This window comes from Schistocerca gregaria, chromosome 1 (genome assembly GCF_023897955.1).
Source record: "Schistocerca gregaria isolate iqSchGreg1 chromosome 1, iqSchGreg1.2, whole genome shotgun sequence".
Classification (NCBI taxonomy): Eukaryota; Metazoa; Arthropoda; class Insecta; order Orthoptera; family Acrididae; genus Schistocerca; species Schistocerca gregaria.
In genome coordinates, this window is record NC_064920.1 from 571,906,371 (window position 1) to 571,923,225 (window position 16,855).

A 16,855-nucleotide genomic window follows, 5' to 3' on the forward strand; every position below is an offset into this window, starting at 1 on the left:
TCTAGAAACATGCCCTCTGGATAGTGCTCATTACTTCATGTGAATAGAGCTAGTTATGTTTCATAAGAACGATATTTTCTGAATCCGTGCTGACTGTTTGCCTTTAGGCCGTTTTGTTCGGGGTAATTCATGTTCGAATACAGCGCATGCTCCAAAATCATATTGAAAATCGAAGTTAGTGATATGGGTCTGTGATTCAGCGAATTTCCTATGTTGAGTACTGGAGTGACCTGTGCAACTTTCCAGTCTTAAGGCACAGAACTGTTGTCGAGCGAGCGGTTGTTTATGATTGCTTAGAATGAAGATATTGAATCAGCATACTCAGGAAGGAACCTAACTGTTGTACAATCTGGACCGAAAGCCTCGCATTTATTATATGATTTAAGCTACTTCGTTACATCAGGAGTATGTACTGCTAAGTTACTCATGTTGGCAGCTGTTCTTGATTCGAATTCTGGAATATTTACTTCCTCTTCTTTGGTGAATGAATTTCGGAAAACCTTGTTAATAACTCCGCTTTAGCGGCACTGTCATCGGTGACAGTACAATTACCATAGCGCAGTGAAGGTATTAATTGGGTATTACCGCCGCGCGTGAGTAGCCGAGCGGTCTGGGGCGCTGCAGTCATGGACTGTGTGGCTGGTCCTGGCGGAGGTTCGAGTCCTCCCTCGAGCATGGGTGTGTGTGTTTGTCCTTAGCATAATTTAGGTTAAGTATTGTCTAAGCTTAGGGACTGATGACCTTCGCACTTAAGTCCCAAAGACTTCACACACATTTCAACATTTCTGTGTCTTACCGCTGGTGCACTTCACATACGGCCTGATTTTCTAATGATTTTCTGCCAGGTTTCGAGAAAGAGTTTCGTTGTGGAAACTATTACAAGCATTTCGCATTGAAGTATGCATTATCTTTTGAGCTTCGGTAAAACATAGTCAATTTTGGAGATTTTGTGTTTTTTGTTTGTTTTGTTTTTGTTTTTTTTTTTTTTAATTTGGCATGCTGTTGTCGTTGCTTCTGCAAGAGTGTCTGACCTGTTTTGCGTAACATGGGGTATCAGAACGATCTCTATTAGTTTATCTCTATACAGGGTGGTCAGGAACAGTCCGAAAAACTCGTAAGGACGTTGCAGATCAGGTTATGTTGGGAAATAATTCTTAAGAAAAATGTTTGATACGTTGCACCGTTTCCGAGTTAATTAGCGTTAAAGTTCGCCAATCAGCGATGCGCATCCAAATTCAAGTGGCTCGCCAGAGATCATGTCGTCAAACTTGTTCTTCGTTTAACTTCCAAAAATAGATAAGGAGAGTGATACAAAAACGTGTGGTTATGGGACAGTGGTGAGGACTGAACCCCAGCCAAATGCTGCTGTGAGAGCAACTGAGAGTAATTAACTATCTGGCTCTTGGAAAGTGCGCAAAGCATCGAATTTTTTTTCTTAACTGCTATTTCCCTCCCCTCAAAATCCTTTCAAGCTTTTCAGCATATTTCTAAGCACACTGCACATAAAAGGAAATGTCCTGACTGACTCGACATCTCCCAGCAAAAATCGCTAATGACAGAAACTCGAAATGCGGGGAGGGTGTTGATGTTATACTGTAGGCATCGTTTAAGAAGGGTGACACACGGGAAGAAAGATTTTTTGAAAATATGTCACTATTAAGTCAAATTTGGAGCCAGAAATACGAAGATTTGGATTTGGTTTCCCGATCAGAAATAAAAAATATGTGTTTAATACTTTTTGAAATCGAACCCCTAAAGGGGTGATTTAGTGGGTGAAAGCTTTTTCGGAAATAAATCATTATTAAAACTACATCTATGAAAATTGGCATTTGAATTGCGGGTTGGAAATTTAAAAAAATACGTAGTTCTTTGTTTTTAGAAATCTTTAACGGGTAAAAAAGGGGATGGAAAGTTGTATGAAGATATTTCATTATGAAAGCATTTTTAAAGCTAAATTTCTGAAAATTTGCATTTGGTTCTCGGTTAGCAATAAAAGAATATGTGTTTCAGTGACGTATGAAATTTAACCCCTAATGGGGTGGCTCATCTTCACACAGACGAAACAGCGAAGGATAGAAACTTGAAATCTTATACAGGGTGTTACAAAAAGGTACGGCCAAACTTTCAGGAGACATTCCTCACACACAAATAAAGAAAAGATGTTATGGGGACATGTGTCCGGAAACGCTTAATTTCCATGTTAGAGATCATTTTAGTTTCGTCAGTATGTACTGTACTTCCTCGATTCACCACCACTTGGCCCAATTGAAGGAAGGTAATGTTGACTTCGGTGCTTGTGTTGACATGCGACTCATTGCTCTACAGTACTAGCATCAAGCACATCAGTACCTAGCATCAACAGCTTAGTGTTCATCACCAACGTGGTTTTGCAGTCAGTGCAATGTTTACAAATGCGGAGTTGGCAGATGCCCGTTTGATGTATGGATTAGCATGGGGCAATAGCCATGGCGCGGTACGTTTGTATCGAGACAAATTTCCAGAACGAAGGTGTCCCGACAGGAAGGCGTTCGAAGCAATTGATCGGCGTCTTAGGGAGCACGGAACATTCCAGCCTATGACTCGCGACTGGGTAAGACCTAGAACGACGAGGACACTTGCAATGGACGAGGCAATTATTTGTGCAGTTGACGATAACCCTAATGTCAGCGTCAGAGAAGTTGCTGCTGTGCAAGGTAACGTCGACCACGTCACTGTATGGAGAACGCTACGGGAGAACGAGTTCTTTCCGTACCATGTACAGCGTGTGCAGCCACTATCAGCAGCTGATTGACCTCCACGGGTACACTTCTGCGAATGGTTCATCCAACAACGTGTCCATCCTCATTTCAGTTTAAATGTTCTCTTTACGGATGAGGCTTCATTCCAACGTGATCAAATTGTCAATTTTCACAATCAACATGTGTGGGCTGACGAGAATCCGCACGCAATTGTGCATTCACGTCATCAACACAGATTTTCTGTGAACGTTTGGGCAGGCATTGTTGGTGATGTCTTGATTGGGCCCCATGTTCTTCCACCTACGCTCAATGGAGCACATTATCATGATTTCATACGGGATACTCTACCTGTGCTGCTAGGACATGTGCCTTCACAAGTACGACACAACATGTGGTTCATGCACGATGGAACTCCTGCACATTTCAGTCGAAGTGTTCGTACGCTTCTCAACAACAGATTCGGTGACCGATGGATTGGTAGAGGCGGACCAATTCCATGGCCTCCACGCTCTCCTGACTTCAATCCTCTTGACTTTCATTTATGGGGGCATTTGAAAGTTCTTGTCTACGCAACCCAGGTACCAAATGTAGAGACTCTTCGTGCTCGTGTTGTGGACGGCTGTGATACAATACGCCATTCTCCAGGGGTGCATCAGCGCATCAGGGATTCCATGAGACGGAGGGTGGATGCATGTATGCTCGCTAACGGAGAACATTTTGAACATTTCCTGTAACAAAGTGTTTGAAGTCACGTTGGTACGTTCTGTTACTGTGTGTTTCCATTAAATGATTAATGTGATTTGAAGAGAAGTAATAAAATGAGCTCTAACATGGAAAGTAAACGTTTCCGGACACATGTCCACATAACATATTTTCTTTCTTTGTGTGTGAGGAATGTTTCCTGAAAGTTTGGCCATACCTTTTTGTAACACCCTGTTTAGTAGGCATAAATTAAAAACGGATTTATCGAAAATCCACTCCTAATGGGGAAACAGGGGATTAAAGTTATTTCACAGATGGCGAATGGGCGAAACAACATAAAAATTCAATTAAAGGAAAAAATGAGTAGAGCATACAGTCTACACTAGAGAAGCAGTAAACGCTAAGCTAGTCATGTATACATTTCTCACCTTCCGTCGATACTCTTTCTTCACAGTGAAGTCACATCTGGTTTCCGCATACGTAATTAGTCTAGAAAGATTGGTGATTGTCTCTTAGGATAGATTCAAACGATTTTTATCTGCTTTTCTAAAGAGGTACATTTTGCTTTTATGTTTGGTTCATTTTGATGTTACGAGATTTTTGGCACTATAGACATACAGGGTGTTTCAAAAATGACCGGTATATTTGAAACGGCAATACAAACTAAACGAGCAGCGATAGAAATACACCGTTTGTTGCAATATGCTTGGGACAATAGTACATTTTCAGGCAGACAAACTTTCGAAATTACAGTAGTTACAATTGTCAACAACAGATGGCGCTGCGGTCTGGGAAACTCTATAGTACGATATTTTCCACATATCCACCATACGTAGCAATAATATGGCGTAGTCTCTGAATGAAATTACCCGAAACCTTTGACAACGTGTCTGGCGGAATGGCTTCAGATGCAGATGAGATGTACTGCTTCATCTGTTCAATTGTTTCTGGATTCTGGCGGTACACCTAGTCTTTCAAGCGTCCCCACAGAAAGAAGTCACAGGGGTTCATGTCTGGCGAATAGGGAAGCCAATCCACGCCGCCTCCTGTATGTTTCGGATAGCCCAAAACAATCACACGATTACCGAAATATTCATTCAGGAAATTAAAGACGTCGGCCGTGCGATGTGGCCGGGCACCATCTTGCATAAACCACGAGGTGTTCGCAGTGTCGTCTAAGGCAGTTTGTACCGCCACAAATTCACGAAGAATGTCCAGATAGCGTGATGCAGTAATCGTTTCGGATCTGAAAAATGGGCCAATGATTCCTTTGGAAGAAATGGCGGCCAAGACCAGTACTTTTTGAGGATGCAGGGACGATGGGACTGCAACATGGGGCTTTTCGGTTCCCCATTTGCGCCAGTTCTGTTTATTTGCGAAGCCGTCCAGGTAAAAATAAGCTTCGTCAGTGAACCAAATGCTGCCCACATGCATATCGCCGTCATCAATCCTGTGCACTATATCGTTAGCGAATGTCTCTCGTGCAGCAATGGTAGCGGCGCTGAGGGGTTGCCGCGTTTGAATTTTGTATGGATAGAGGTGTAAACTCTGGCGCATGAGACGATACGTGGACGTTGGCGTCATTTGGACCGCTGCTGCAACACGGCGAACGGAAACCCGAGGCCGCTGTTGGATCACCTGCTGCACCAGCTGCGCGTTGCCCTCTGTGGTTGCCGTACGCGGTCGCCCTACCTTTCCAGCACGTTCATCCGTCACGTTCCCAGTCCGTTGAAATTTTTCAAACAGATCCATTATTGTATCGCTTTTCGGTCCTTTGGTTACATTAATCCTCCGTTGAAAACTTCGTCTTGTTGCAACAACACTGTGTTCTAGGCGGTGGAATTCCAACACCAGAAATATCCTCTGTTCTAAGGAATAAACCATGTTGTCCACAGCACACTTGCACGTTGTGAACAGCACACGCTTACAGCAGAAAGACGACGTACAGAATGGCGCACCCACAGACTGCGTTGTCTTCTATATCTTTCACATCACTTGCAGCGCCATCTGTTGTTGAAAATTGTAACTACTGTAATTTCGGAAGTTTGTCCGCCTGAAAATGTACTGTTGTCCCAAGCATATTGCAACAAACGGTGTATTTCTATCGCTGCTCGTTTAGTTTTTATTGCCGTTTCAAATATACCGGTCATTTTTAAAACACCCTGTATATACTATAGTGAAGTACAGAATTTTTACGTGGTTTCTGCAGCAGATAAAGACATTCAACTTCATATATGTTGGGAATTAATTATCGACAAAATCGCAGAAAAACTCCGTTTTCCGAAGCTTAACATAGGAAACGCAATGCGATACGTAAGTTTGGAAAGATCCGTGCTCAAGCCTCGTACTTTGACATTGAATGGAAGAAAGGTATTTCATTGAGTTCCATAGTTTTCGAGACATGACGTTATAAGTTTGAAGCTCGTTCCCAAACAAGAAATTTCCATCCCTCAGGCCCTAATTAATCAAGTTCTTGATGTGATTAGAGACTCCTTAGAGATACGCAACGTACGTGAATATAACATTTTTTGCTTTTTTGTAGTAAACGAAGACTTTAAAGGGATTTTCTATCGTCGTGGGAAAGCGGAGTGCCGCGCGGGATTAGCTGAGCGGTCTTAGGCGCTTAAGTCATGGACTGTGCGACTGGTCCCGGCGGAGGTTCAATTCCTATCTCGGGCATGGGTGCGTGTGTGTTTGTCCTTAGGATACTTTAGGTTAAGTAGTGTGTAAGCTTAGGGACTGATGACCTTAGCAGTTTGGAAAGCGGAGCGTTGTGGTGCCTGTCGGTAGGCAGTACCGTATTTGCCGTGACTATATCGCAACCTAGGACCTTGAACGTCGAAGGGCAACTACAGTATTTTTACTCAAGCTGTACGGCTCCGCTGTTGGTGTGGAGGCACGAGCGGTCAGTACGGCCCGGCACGCCTGCTGCCCCACTGCACGTCAGCACGGAGCGACGCACCGGCGCTCTTTCGTGGTGACCCGCGGCACGCACCACAGACCTGCGTTGTGATGCCCTGCAGTCGTCCGCTCTGACGAAATCCGCAACACTATCGTTGTTGACGGGAAGGCTTCGAGGCTAATACAAAATAAACAATGGCCGTTTCTCACGCCAGAAGTAATTTGGCTCGTAAAAGTAGCGCGTGTCGTGATAGAGTCGGCGCCATATCTCGGTTCTGTCACAAGCAAAAGGCAACTCAAACAGATGCCGCCTGCCCTCTTGCTCATCTCTTGGCACCGACAAAACCATTCCAGAGTAAAAACATTTGCAATCAGTGATGGATTTCTAACTCACGTCTGGCACTCCTTCTAGATCATACAGAAGAAATGTGGGCTCGCACAAATAAGTTCGCTAGCCGTTAAAATTAGAACAGCAGGAAGTATGAGGTCTGTTCAAAAAATTCCGGGACATTCGTAAGTTAGCGCCACTGGTGTGTTAGAGCGAAATGCGGTTGGCATCCCTACACACGCCTGTGTTTGATGTGTAACTGCAGGAAGGTTCATTGTTGTGTGTCTGTTAACTGTTATTCATTGCTATATTGAGTAGAACGTTCTGTCACACAGTTTGTACATTTCGAGATGGCAGAGTTAGAGGATTCGATTCCCAGCGGGGTCAGGGATTTTCTCTGCCTCGTGATGGCTGGGTGTTGTGTGATGTCCTTAGGTTAGTTAGGTTTAAGTAGTTCTAAGTTCTAGGGGACTGATGACCATAGATGTTAAGTCCCATAGTGCTCAGAGCCATTTGAACCATTTTTTTAGAGTTAGAGGAGCAACGGGCGTGCATTAAATTTTGCGTGAAAGTCAAGAAAACGTTTACAGAGACACATGAAACGATGCAGGAAGCCTGCGGTGATGAGTGCTTAAGCCGTATTCGCTGCATCGTGTTGCCTCCCAAGTTCGTCCCACTTCGGCTCGCAATCTGTGAAGAGCTTTTGGATCGCGCAAATGTGGGTAGTGGTGAGACGTAGATCAACTGTTTGATGAAAATTCCTGGCAGATTTAAACTGCGTGCCGGACCGAGACTCAAACTCGCGACCTTTGCCTTCGCGGGCAAGTGCTCTACCAACTGAGCTACCCAAGCACGACTCACGCCCCGTCCTCACAGCTTTACTTCTGCCAGTACCTCGCCTCCTACCTCCCAAACTTTACAGAAGCTCTCCTGCGAACCTTACAGAACTAGCACTCCTGGAAGAAAGGATGTTGCGGAGACATGGCTTAGCCACAGCCTGGGGGAGCTTCTGTGAAGTTTGGAAGGTAGGAGACGAGGTACTGGCGGAATTAAAGCTGTGAGGACGGGGCGTGAGTCGCGCTTGGGGATCTCAGTTGGTAGAGCACTTGCCCGCGAAAGACAAAGGTCCCGAGTTCGAGTCAGGGTCGGCACACAGTTTTAATCTGCCAGGAAGTTACAGCTTCTGTAAAGTTTGGAAGGTAGGAGGCGAGGTACTGGCAGAAGTAAAGCTGTGAGGACGGGGCGTGAGTCGCGCTTGGGTAGCTCAGTCGGTAGAGCACTTGCCCGCGAAAGGCAAAGGTCCCGAGTTCGAGTCTCGGTTCGGCACACAGTTTGAATCAGCCAGTTTCATATCAACGCGCACTCCGCTGCAGAGTGAAAATCTCATTCTGGGAACTGTTATGATGTTGACACCAAGGTCTAGTCTTCACCGTGGGTCAGGAAAGGTTCTCCATACCAAAAAAAGCTCATCAGGTCAGGTCAAGTGTCAAAGCCACGCTCAAAGCTTCCTTTGACTTTGAAGAATTAGTTCTTCATGAATTCCTGACACAGGGACAAACTGTTAATCGATGGTGCTATCGGGACGTGTTGCGACGCCTGCGAGGAAAGTGGACAGGAAATAGCCTGAAACTTGGTGAGACAGTTCTTGGCTCTTGCATCATGATAACGCACCCGCACATTCATCCCTGTTCGTGCATGACTATTGCAAGAAGAACGACATCACTGCGCTGCCTCATCCTCTGTACTCCCCAGAGCTGGCCCCTGTGGACTTCTTTTATTGCCAAAGTTGAAAACGGGGTTGAAAGGAGTAAGATTTATAACAACAGACGAGAGAAAAGAATACTTGCAGAGGGCGCTTCGCGCGATCCAGCAAGAGGCATACCAAGACTGCTTCCGGAAGTGGAAGCGGCGTATATTTTCTCGCTCGCTACGAGAAAATTTTTAGTCCTGCAGTGAAAATGAGCAGAACCTTTTCGTAGGAAATTTAAAGCAGTTAAATTTTGTACTGGAATACATTTTCGCCATAGGCCGTTGATTTTCAGTTATTCAAAGAAAGCGTATAAAAGTGGCCTTCAAACGCAACCCATCTCTCACACCCAGCCCCCAAGGTGATAATTTCTAATGTGCTGTTCATGGCACTCCCTCCTACCACTGTGCAAATATTTTCGATAGTTTTTGGTCTTCAGTGATTGGCCTCATCACCGGTCTAGCTGAGTACTTAAAATTGTAGAATTGATAGTTACCTAATTCTATCTAACAGTGTTGCGAATTTTAAAAGCATAAAAAAAACAATGACATCGTTGTATTCGTCAGGCCTTGTGACTACGAAACCACTATGCCTGTTAGTGTTAAGTTTGTGTCTAATTTCCAACGTCATTACTTTTAGCGAAATGTTTACAAAACTCGTTTCTTCTTTCCTTACCCTCACGGTCATGTTTAAATTAATAACGTAAACGAAGTAGGCGACTATGCTGGTGGCTTAGTGGCCCAGTCAATACAGACCAAAAAAGGTCCATTATCGGGAATAGATTGTATAGTCCCAAAGCTTTGTACCGCGGTCGGTGCTACAAACAATATACTAGAAATCCTGACTGGTGAGGTATGAGTGTGGGACGGAGGGGCGTTTGAAGGTCACTTTTGCAAGTTTTTCTTGAATAACTGGCAAACCATGGCCTCTACAGAAAATGTGTCCCAGTACAAAATTTAACTAAACGAATTTTTCAACAAAAAGGCCTCATTTTTTCTGTAGGGCTAGTAGGCTGCGTATAGTGAGCGAGATGATATGGAAATCTGGCGCGTGGTTTACGAAGGCCGGCCATAACATTGCCCGATGAGTTAGAAGACAGCTCTAGGGGCAGCTTAACCACACTGTATAGTGTAGTAGGAATAATACACACTAAATTTGGGGCTCAATAGGGACCGAAATTGAGGAGACAAATCCAACTCCTGAGATATTGCCCTGTTATGGCAGTATGTGACAGTACATTCAGCTGTATTATCGCTGAACTTTGGCGTCCTGTGTTCTATAGTCTTAAGCCAATCGAATCAATATCTATGACATCATTGAGGTTAGAGTCATAAAACATTCCACACACAAGTGACCTGAAATCAGGAACTTGTGGTCAGTGGTCTTTAGTGAGGTGTACCTTATCATATTCAGGGCTTACCAAAAAGAATCAGGCGATTTAAAAAATCATAACTATTATGTTATTTGAGATATGCGTGTGAGCAACATACTGTTGGAAAGAGTAAACTCTCGAGTTTTACGTGGTCGCCACTAGGTAGCAACACTGTGTGCCCACTTCAGTTTTTCAGTAAAAATGGTGTCGGGACAACAGAAAGCGTTTTGTGTTCTACGTTTTGCGCAGTGCAGGTCAGTAATAACTAGAGTTCGGACTTTGCATTATCTATTTTTACGGTATGTGGTGTTGTATCTTTACGAATTATGATATTTTGGAGGTAATGGGACACTTTAAATTGAAATTTAAAATATATTTGCATCTTTTTGGCGTTTGCGCATATTATTGTCATATTTAGAGGAAATGGCCGTAAAGATAGATATTTTTTACATTTATAGGTCATATTAAGGTTCATTTTGTTCCCTGACGACCCAAGAACCTCCCAGAATATAAGGCCAATAAATTTCCAAAATGAGATAATACGGGACGAGACATCAGAATAAAAGCCTTTCGGGTAAACGTGGGTAGCTTATGGAGGGACATAGCCTTGTTTTTTACTTAGGTAGCCTCTCGGGTAAGGATGCTAAAGATTTGTGATGGTTCATTGATGCAAGATGGATTATCGGAGTAGACACGTATTTGTTGTCCGCAGTTAATGTGTGTTCAGGTGGCTCACCTGTAGTGGTGCGCAGGAAATCGCGTATCTGTTAGAAATCACAGTGATTGAGAAGTCACAGATATCACAGTAACAACTTTACAAAATCTAACTGCGATTTCAGTCACAGTTAGCAGTCGCAAGTAGCATTTCACAATAAACGCCGTGAGCCCTCTATTGGCCGAATTCCATATTGCTTTCTGCGATTTCAGTGACTAATCGCAACTAAGAGTCGCAAGTAGCAACTAAAAAGCGCGGTTAACAGTGCCATCTGCTGGCCAAAGTTCGTACTACGCTCATCTCTGCGACACGCTATCGAGTCTTAACTGCGATTTCTGTGACAAGTCGCAACTAAGAGTCGCAAGTAGCAACTAAAAAGCGCAGTTAGCAGTGCCATCTGTTGAGCAAAGCTCATACTATGCTATTCGCTACCGAGTCAAACTGCGATTTCCGTGACAAATCGCAACTAAGAGTCACAAGTAGCAACTAAAAAGCGCAGTTAACATTTTTTTCCTAGTGCCATCTGTTGAACGACGTACGTACTTCGTTATAAGAGCCTTGTGCCTCACGAGATCGGTGTGCTGTGTGTGCGTATGAAAGACTTATTTCGTTAGTGGTACAAGTCCATTTTTGTTCATTTTGAGATACGGATTCGTAAAGTTAAATGAGCGCTGAAAAATCTGCAGTTGAGATACCAGAAATATTGAAGCATATGGCTTCTTGCTAGAAATGAACCTTTATTAATGTTTGTTTGGCTCATTATTTTCAGAAGCATTATAGACAGAAAAGTGGAGGTAATGGACTTGTACCACTATTGAAATAAGCCCTTCACATTATATGACGACATGCACATTCAGCATCAGTTATGATTGGTCAAACACAGCTGTGATTCTGAATGTATTATATTAATAAGAAGCAACATTGCCTTTTTCTCCTCAAAATATCAAGTAACGTAACAAATGTGATTCTGCTTCCAATATGACAATTTTGGTTAATACTCCACATGTCTACAGGACGTTGCAATGTTAACACAGCAGAACTCAGACATCTGTATAAGTGTAGTGAAATGAAAACAGCATTATTGAGTCATATGAATGCCTCACTTTTATTCCGGCACAGTTCAAGACCCAGGATAAAAGTTTTGCCCCTGGTGTTCTACATGGCAACTTCACACACACGAACCACCTACATAAGTAAGCTTTTCCTGTGTTACTTTCAAGTACTGCACTTAAGCTATTCCTGACTTAACTGGAAGATCTGTACTTCCCACTTTCATATCAACAGCCTCAAAATGCATATTCTATACCTCAGGCTATGTTACAGGTCGGTGTCACACTAAGATTGTGGAGGGGGGGGGGGGGGGGGGGGCGGCAGCAAGTCACTCTTCAACTAGTGTTTACCAGTAAATATGTGGCGGAAAATTACGGGTATAGGACGGCTTAAACATGTGGAAAATGAGATTTTCATTATTCAATCACTGTATTTAACATTTATTATTCCTTTAAAATCGCATAACAACTTCAATAAAACACAGTTTAATCACTCATCTGCACACTTATTTCACAATTATGTCACTTTTAAACTGCAAATCCTCTAAGAGCTGTCTTAAATCTTCACGAGTCTCTCTCAATAGCCTTGATGTGGATAGATACATACAGCAACCAGTAATCAAGAGTCAGAACTGTGTCTGCAAAATCACAAGGATTATTAAACAATTTTTGCTGTCACTAATTACAAGCAATATAATTGACAGAGTAGATTGTTAATATTTGCTGTAATGAAAGCCACTCAATGGGGTATATTTCACATTTGCAAGAACGATCTCACTGAAGTAATTAAGTCCATCGAAACACTTACAAACTAACCTCTCGTCTGACGAAAACGGTCTAAAGACGCAGTGGCAATTTCTCCAGATCTGTTGACAATGATATTTTGAGTTATCAATTTACTGAGTGACTGAAATGTAGTTCGGGTACCTGTGAACATAACAATATGCTAGAATTCTTTTTCTAAACACGAACTATTACGCTACTGTAGGGCTACTTACATATTAATTACACTATTAATATTTTCACGGTTGTTTCTTTAATACATAATTAAAGCCAATGGAAGAACAAACGTAAAACTTACTTACCAATGACAGATTTGTTGAGATGCAATTTTCTGTGTGGGCAGATGTAACTTTTTTCATACGGTGGTAAGTCGCAGAAATCGCAGAAGTCACAGAAATCGCAGAAGTAGCAGAAGTCACAGAAATCACGGAAGTAGCAGAAATAGCAGTGGCGGAGGGATACGCGACCTACGTTCCTTAACTGCGACAAATCACAGTTAAGAATAGCAGATACTGAAAAGTAGCATTCACAGAAATCACTGATATCGGAAAATCGCAGTTTAGCCCATCACTACTCACCTGGTCTCTGCAGTGCGCCGACAATGGCCTACTACTTATTGTTGGCATTTCGGAATGTGAATAATTCTTGCATGAGTTTCCGTGCTGTTCACATCGAATATTTGCTACCTTCTTCAAATTACTAATATGCCCTGGCCAAAAACTATTAATTTTCAGAAATTGATCGGGAGCGATTGTGCTTTCACAATGGACGAAAAAATAATATTTGGCCAAGTGTGTGAAAAAGAGGTAAGTTTAATTTTCTTTTTTTTTTCTTTTTCGATAATTTTTCCAAGAAATTAAAACAATTATTAAGTTCATTTGTAAATTTGCGTGCACCTTTTCTACGTACGAATGGGAAGGAACAAAATAAACCTTTAGGAATTACCTTGGGCGTTCTTGCAGATTAAAAAAAAAAAAAGTTGAATGTAGTGAGGGTATTGAAGTTCCAATTTTTAGATACTTATTTGTAGTCGTAATTCACTTTTTTGACTGACCATATCGCATGTATACACTGTTCTCTTACATTTATGTACAATTGGACGTACTTATTCACATTTATTCACTTCTCCAACGCTCTAGGTCAGGTATGAGAAAAAATTTCAACTGGATCAGCATAAAAAGACACCAGAAAAATGTAACCAAGACATGGTAAAAACGTCACAGCAACATTTATCTCCTCATTTTCGAAGCATATGGACGACAAAAGTAAGTCCAATGAAGATCTTTGCCAGGCTTTAATAAAAGCAAACATCCCCTTGAATAAGCTGCAGTATGAAGGATTAAGGACATTCTTGAAAAAATACACAGGAAAAGATATTCCTCATGAGTCAACGCTCAGAAAGAACTACGTGGACGCATTGTACACTCCTGGAAATTGAAATAAGAACACCGTGAATTCATTGTCCCAGGAAGGGGAAACTTTATTGACACATTCCTGGGGTCAGATACATCACATGATCACACTGACAGAACCACAGGCACATAGACACAGGCAACAGAGCATGCACAATGTCGGCACTAGTACAGTGTATATCCACCTTTCGCAGCAATGCCGGCTGCTATTCTCCCATGGAGATGATCGTAGAGATGCTGGATGTAGTCCTGTGGAACGGCTTGCCATGCCATTTCCATCTGGCGCCTCAGTTGGACCAGCGTTTGTGTTGGACGTGCAGACCGCGTGAGACGACGCTTCATCGAGTCCCAAACATGCCCAATGGGGGACAGATCCGGAGATCTTGCTGGCCAGGGTAGTTGACTTACACCTTCTAGAGCACGTTGGGTGGCACGGGATACATGCGGACGTTCATTGTCCTGTTGGAACAGCAAGTTCCCTTGCCAGTCTAGGAATGGTAGAACGATGGATTCGACGACGGTTTGGATGTATCGTGCAATATTCAGTGTCCCCTCGACGATCACCAGAGGTGTACGGCCAGTGTGGGAGATCGCTCCCCACACCATGATGCCGGGTGTTGGCCCTGTGTGCCTTGGTCGTATGCAGTCCTGATTGTGGCGCTCACCTGCACGGCGCCAAACACGCATACGACCCTCATTGGCACCAAGGCAGAAGTGACTCTCATCGCTGAAGACGACACGTCTCCATTTGTCCCTCCATTCACGCCTGTCGCGACACCACTGGAGGCGGGCTGCACGATGTTGGGGCGTGAGTGGAAGACGGCCTATCGGTGTGCGGTAGCGTAGCCCAGCTTCATGGAGACGGTTGCGAATGGTCCTCGCCGATACTCCAGGAGCAACAGTGTCCCTAATGTGCTGGGAAGTGGCGGTGCGGTCCCCTACGGCACTGCATAGGATCCTACGGTCTTGGCGTGCATCCGTGCGTCGCTGCGATCCGGTCCCACGTCGACGGGCACGTGCACCTTCCGCCGACCACTGGCGACAACATCGATGTACTGTGGAGACCTCACGCCCCACGTGTTGAGCAATTCGGCGGTACGTCCACCCGGCCTCCCGCATGCCCACTATACGCCCTCGCTCAAAGTCCGTCAACTGCACACTCGGTTCACGTCCACGCTGTCGCGGCATGCTACCAGTGTTAAAGATTGCGATGGAGCTCCGTATGCCACGGCAAACTGGCTGACACTGACGGCGGCGGTGCACAAATGCTGCGCAGCTAGCGCCATTCGACGGCCAACACCACGGTTCCTGGTGTGTCCGCTGTGCCGTGCGTGTGATCATTGCTTGCACAGCCCTCTCGCAGTGTCCGGAGCAAGTATGGTGGGTCTGACACACCGGTGTCAATGTGTTCTTTTTTCCATTTCCAGGAGTGTATATTGAATAGTTTAAAATAAATTACAGATAATATAAGAGTGCAATTTTTGGCATCATATCCCGCGCCAGTAATTAGTTTTTCACACCATGTCCCGATCCAACAATAAAATCATAAAAAATTTGTAAAATTTGTAAAATCCTTTGATTTTCTTTCAGGTGTACTATGGAGCTGTGAAGATCAGAAACGTGGGGAGAACAAGGTTTTGGCCATTGTGACGGATAGTGCCACATATATGCTGAAGGCCACAAAATGTCTGCTGGTGTTTTACCCGAAAATTATGCACCTCATGTGTCTGGCTCATGGCATTCATCGAGTCGCTGAAGAGGTCAGAGCCACCTTGCCAGAGGTCAACAGCCTTGTATCTTCGGCGAAGAAGGTTTTCATCAAGGCACCAAGTCGAGTGAGAGCTTTCAAGACTTCTCACCCTGACTGCCCTCTGCCATCTGAACCAATCTTGACGAGGTGGGGAACGTGGATTTCAGCTGCAAACTATTATGCAGACAACCACAGAAAAATTGAAGAGGTATGGATGCGTATGTGGTTCTGGATAAATTGAATAAGCAAAGAAATAGAACGCAACATGGAATTCCAATATTAAACTTATTTCTCTTTACAGCAGTGATCAGATTGAAACCGGCATTCACTAGATTACTACTTTCTTGTTCCAGGTCCTAAAGGGTTTTGAAGATAGCGAAAATTTAGCCATACCAAAAGCCAAGGACGCATTGAAGAATTCCAGCGTGTTACACAGCCTATCTTTCATCCGAGCGCACTTGGGTGGCCTTCCAGACCTAATTGAGAAACTTGAGACTCGTAACAAGGAAGTTGTGAAGGCAGTGGCTCTCGACGAAGGACTCAGGACACAGAGCAAGAATTGGCCAGGTCCGATCGGTGAGAGACTTAGAAAAAATTGAATGCAGTTCTCCATAGAAGTCCCTGTTGGCCTACGATTCAGAAGATCGCTCAGTTACCGGAAGAAGAGAAACGCTCCGAGAATGTTAATGAATTCACGTCGTCTAATGTCGCTGCTCTTAAATTTTTACCTATAGAGTCATGTGATGTTGAACCAAAATAATCAAGATTGAAAATGTTATTATCTGTCCACAGGAAAAGTTTTCATATAGAGAATATGGAAAAATGTTGGTAGTTCAAACAAACTCTAATTTTTGGAATTTATCAAACTTATCGTGTAAGTACCTATGTTATACTTCATTTTATTCATTGAATTATAGCCATTATTGAAAATATTTTATGGTTATTTATTAATTTCCCAAGTAAGATGCATATTTTAAAGAATTTATCTAAGAGAAATGAATAATTAAAAGAATTTTATCTACATAATTAAAGGCATATACTGGCAGTAAGAGCATATTTTAACTGCATATTTCGAGGAGTTTTGGCGCATATTTCGTGGGTTTTAAGTGCATATCGATCCGAACACTAGTAATAACAGTTCAGCATAACTTTCGTACTAGGTATGGCGTGGATCCTCCTACAGAACAGAGAATAAGACGATGGCATAAACAATTCCGAGGAACAGGCTGTTTGTGCAAAAGGCAAAGCTCCAGGCCGCCCCCTAGTGTCTGACAGAGACAGAACGCATCCGCCATACTTTCACAAGGAGTTCGCAGCAATCCATTCGCCGTGCAGCTCAACAGCTCAACATGCCCGCA

The 16,855-nt window shown here is 43.5% G+C and overlaps 1 protein-coding gene and 1 long non-coding RNA gene across 2 annotated transcripts; one reads left to right on the forward strand and one right to left on the reverse strand.

Moving 5' to 3' along the window:
* Positions 1-11,923: 11,923 nt before the first annotated feature.
* Positions 11,924-12,805, reverse strand: LOC126356395 (uncharacterized). The gene is made up of 3 exons (XR_007565665.1): positions 12,638-12,805; positions 12,369-12,479; positions 11,924-12,190 (listed from the first exon to the last, which is right to left on the reverse strand). It is a non-coding gene; the product is annotated as an uncharacterized LOC126356395 (long non-coding RNA).
* Positions 12,806-15,458: 2,653 nt separating this feature from the next.
* Positions 15,459-16,406, forward strand: LOC126356379 (uncharacterized). Its single transcript, XM_050007367.1, has 2 exons — positions 15,459-15,705; positions 15,851-16,406. Exons 1-2 carry the CDS (start codon positions 15,460-15,462, stop codon positions 16,094-16,096), a joined length of 492 nt encoding a protein of 163 aa, XP_049863324.1. The 5' UTR covers position 15,459; the 3' UTR covers positions 16,097-16,406.
* The last annotated feature ends 449 nt before the right edge of the window (positions 16,407-16,855 follow it).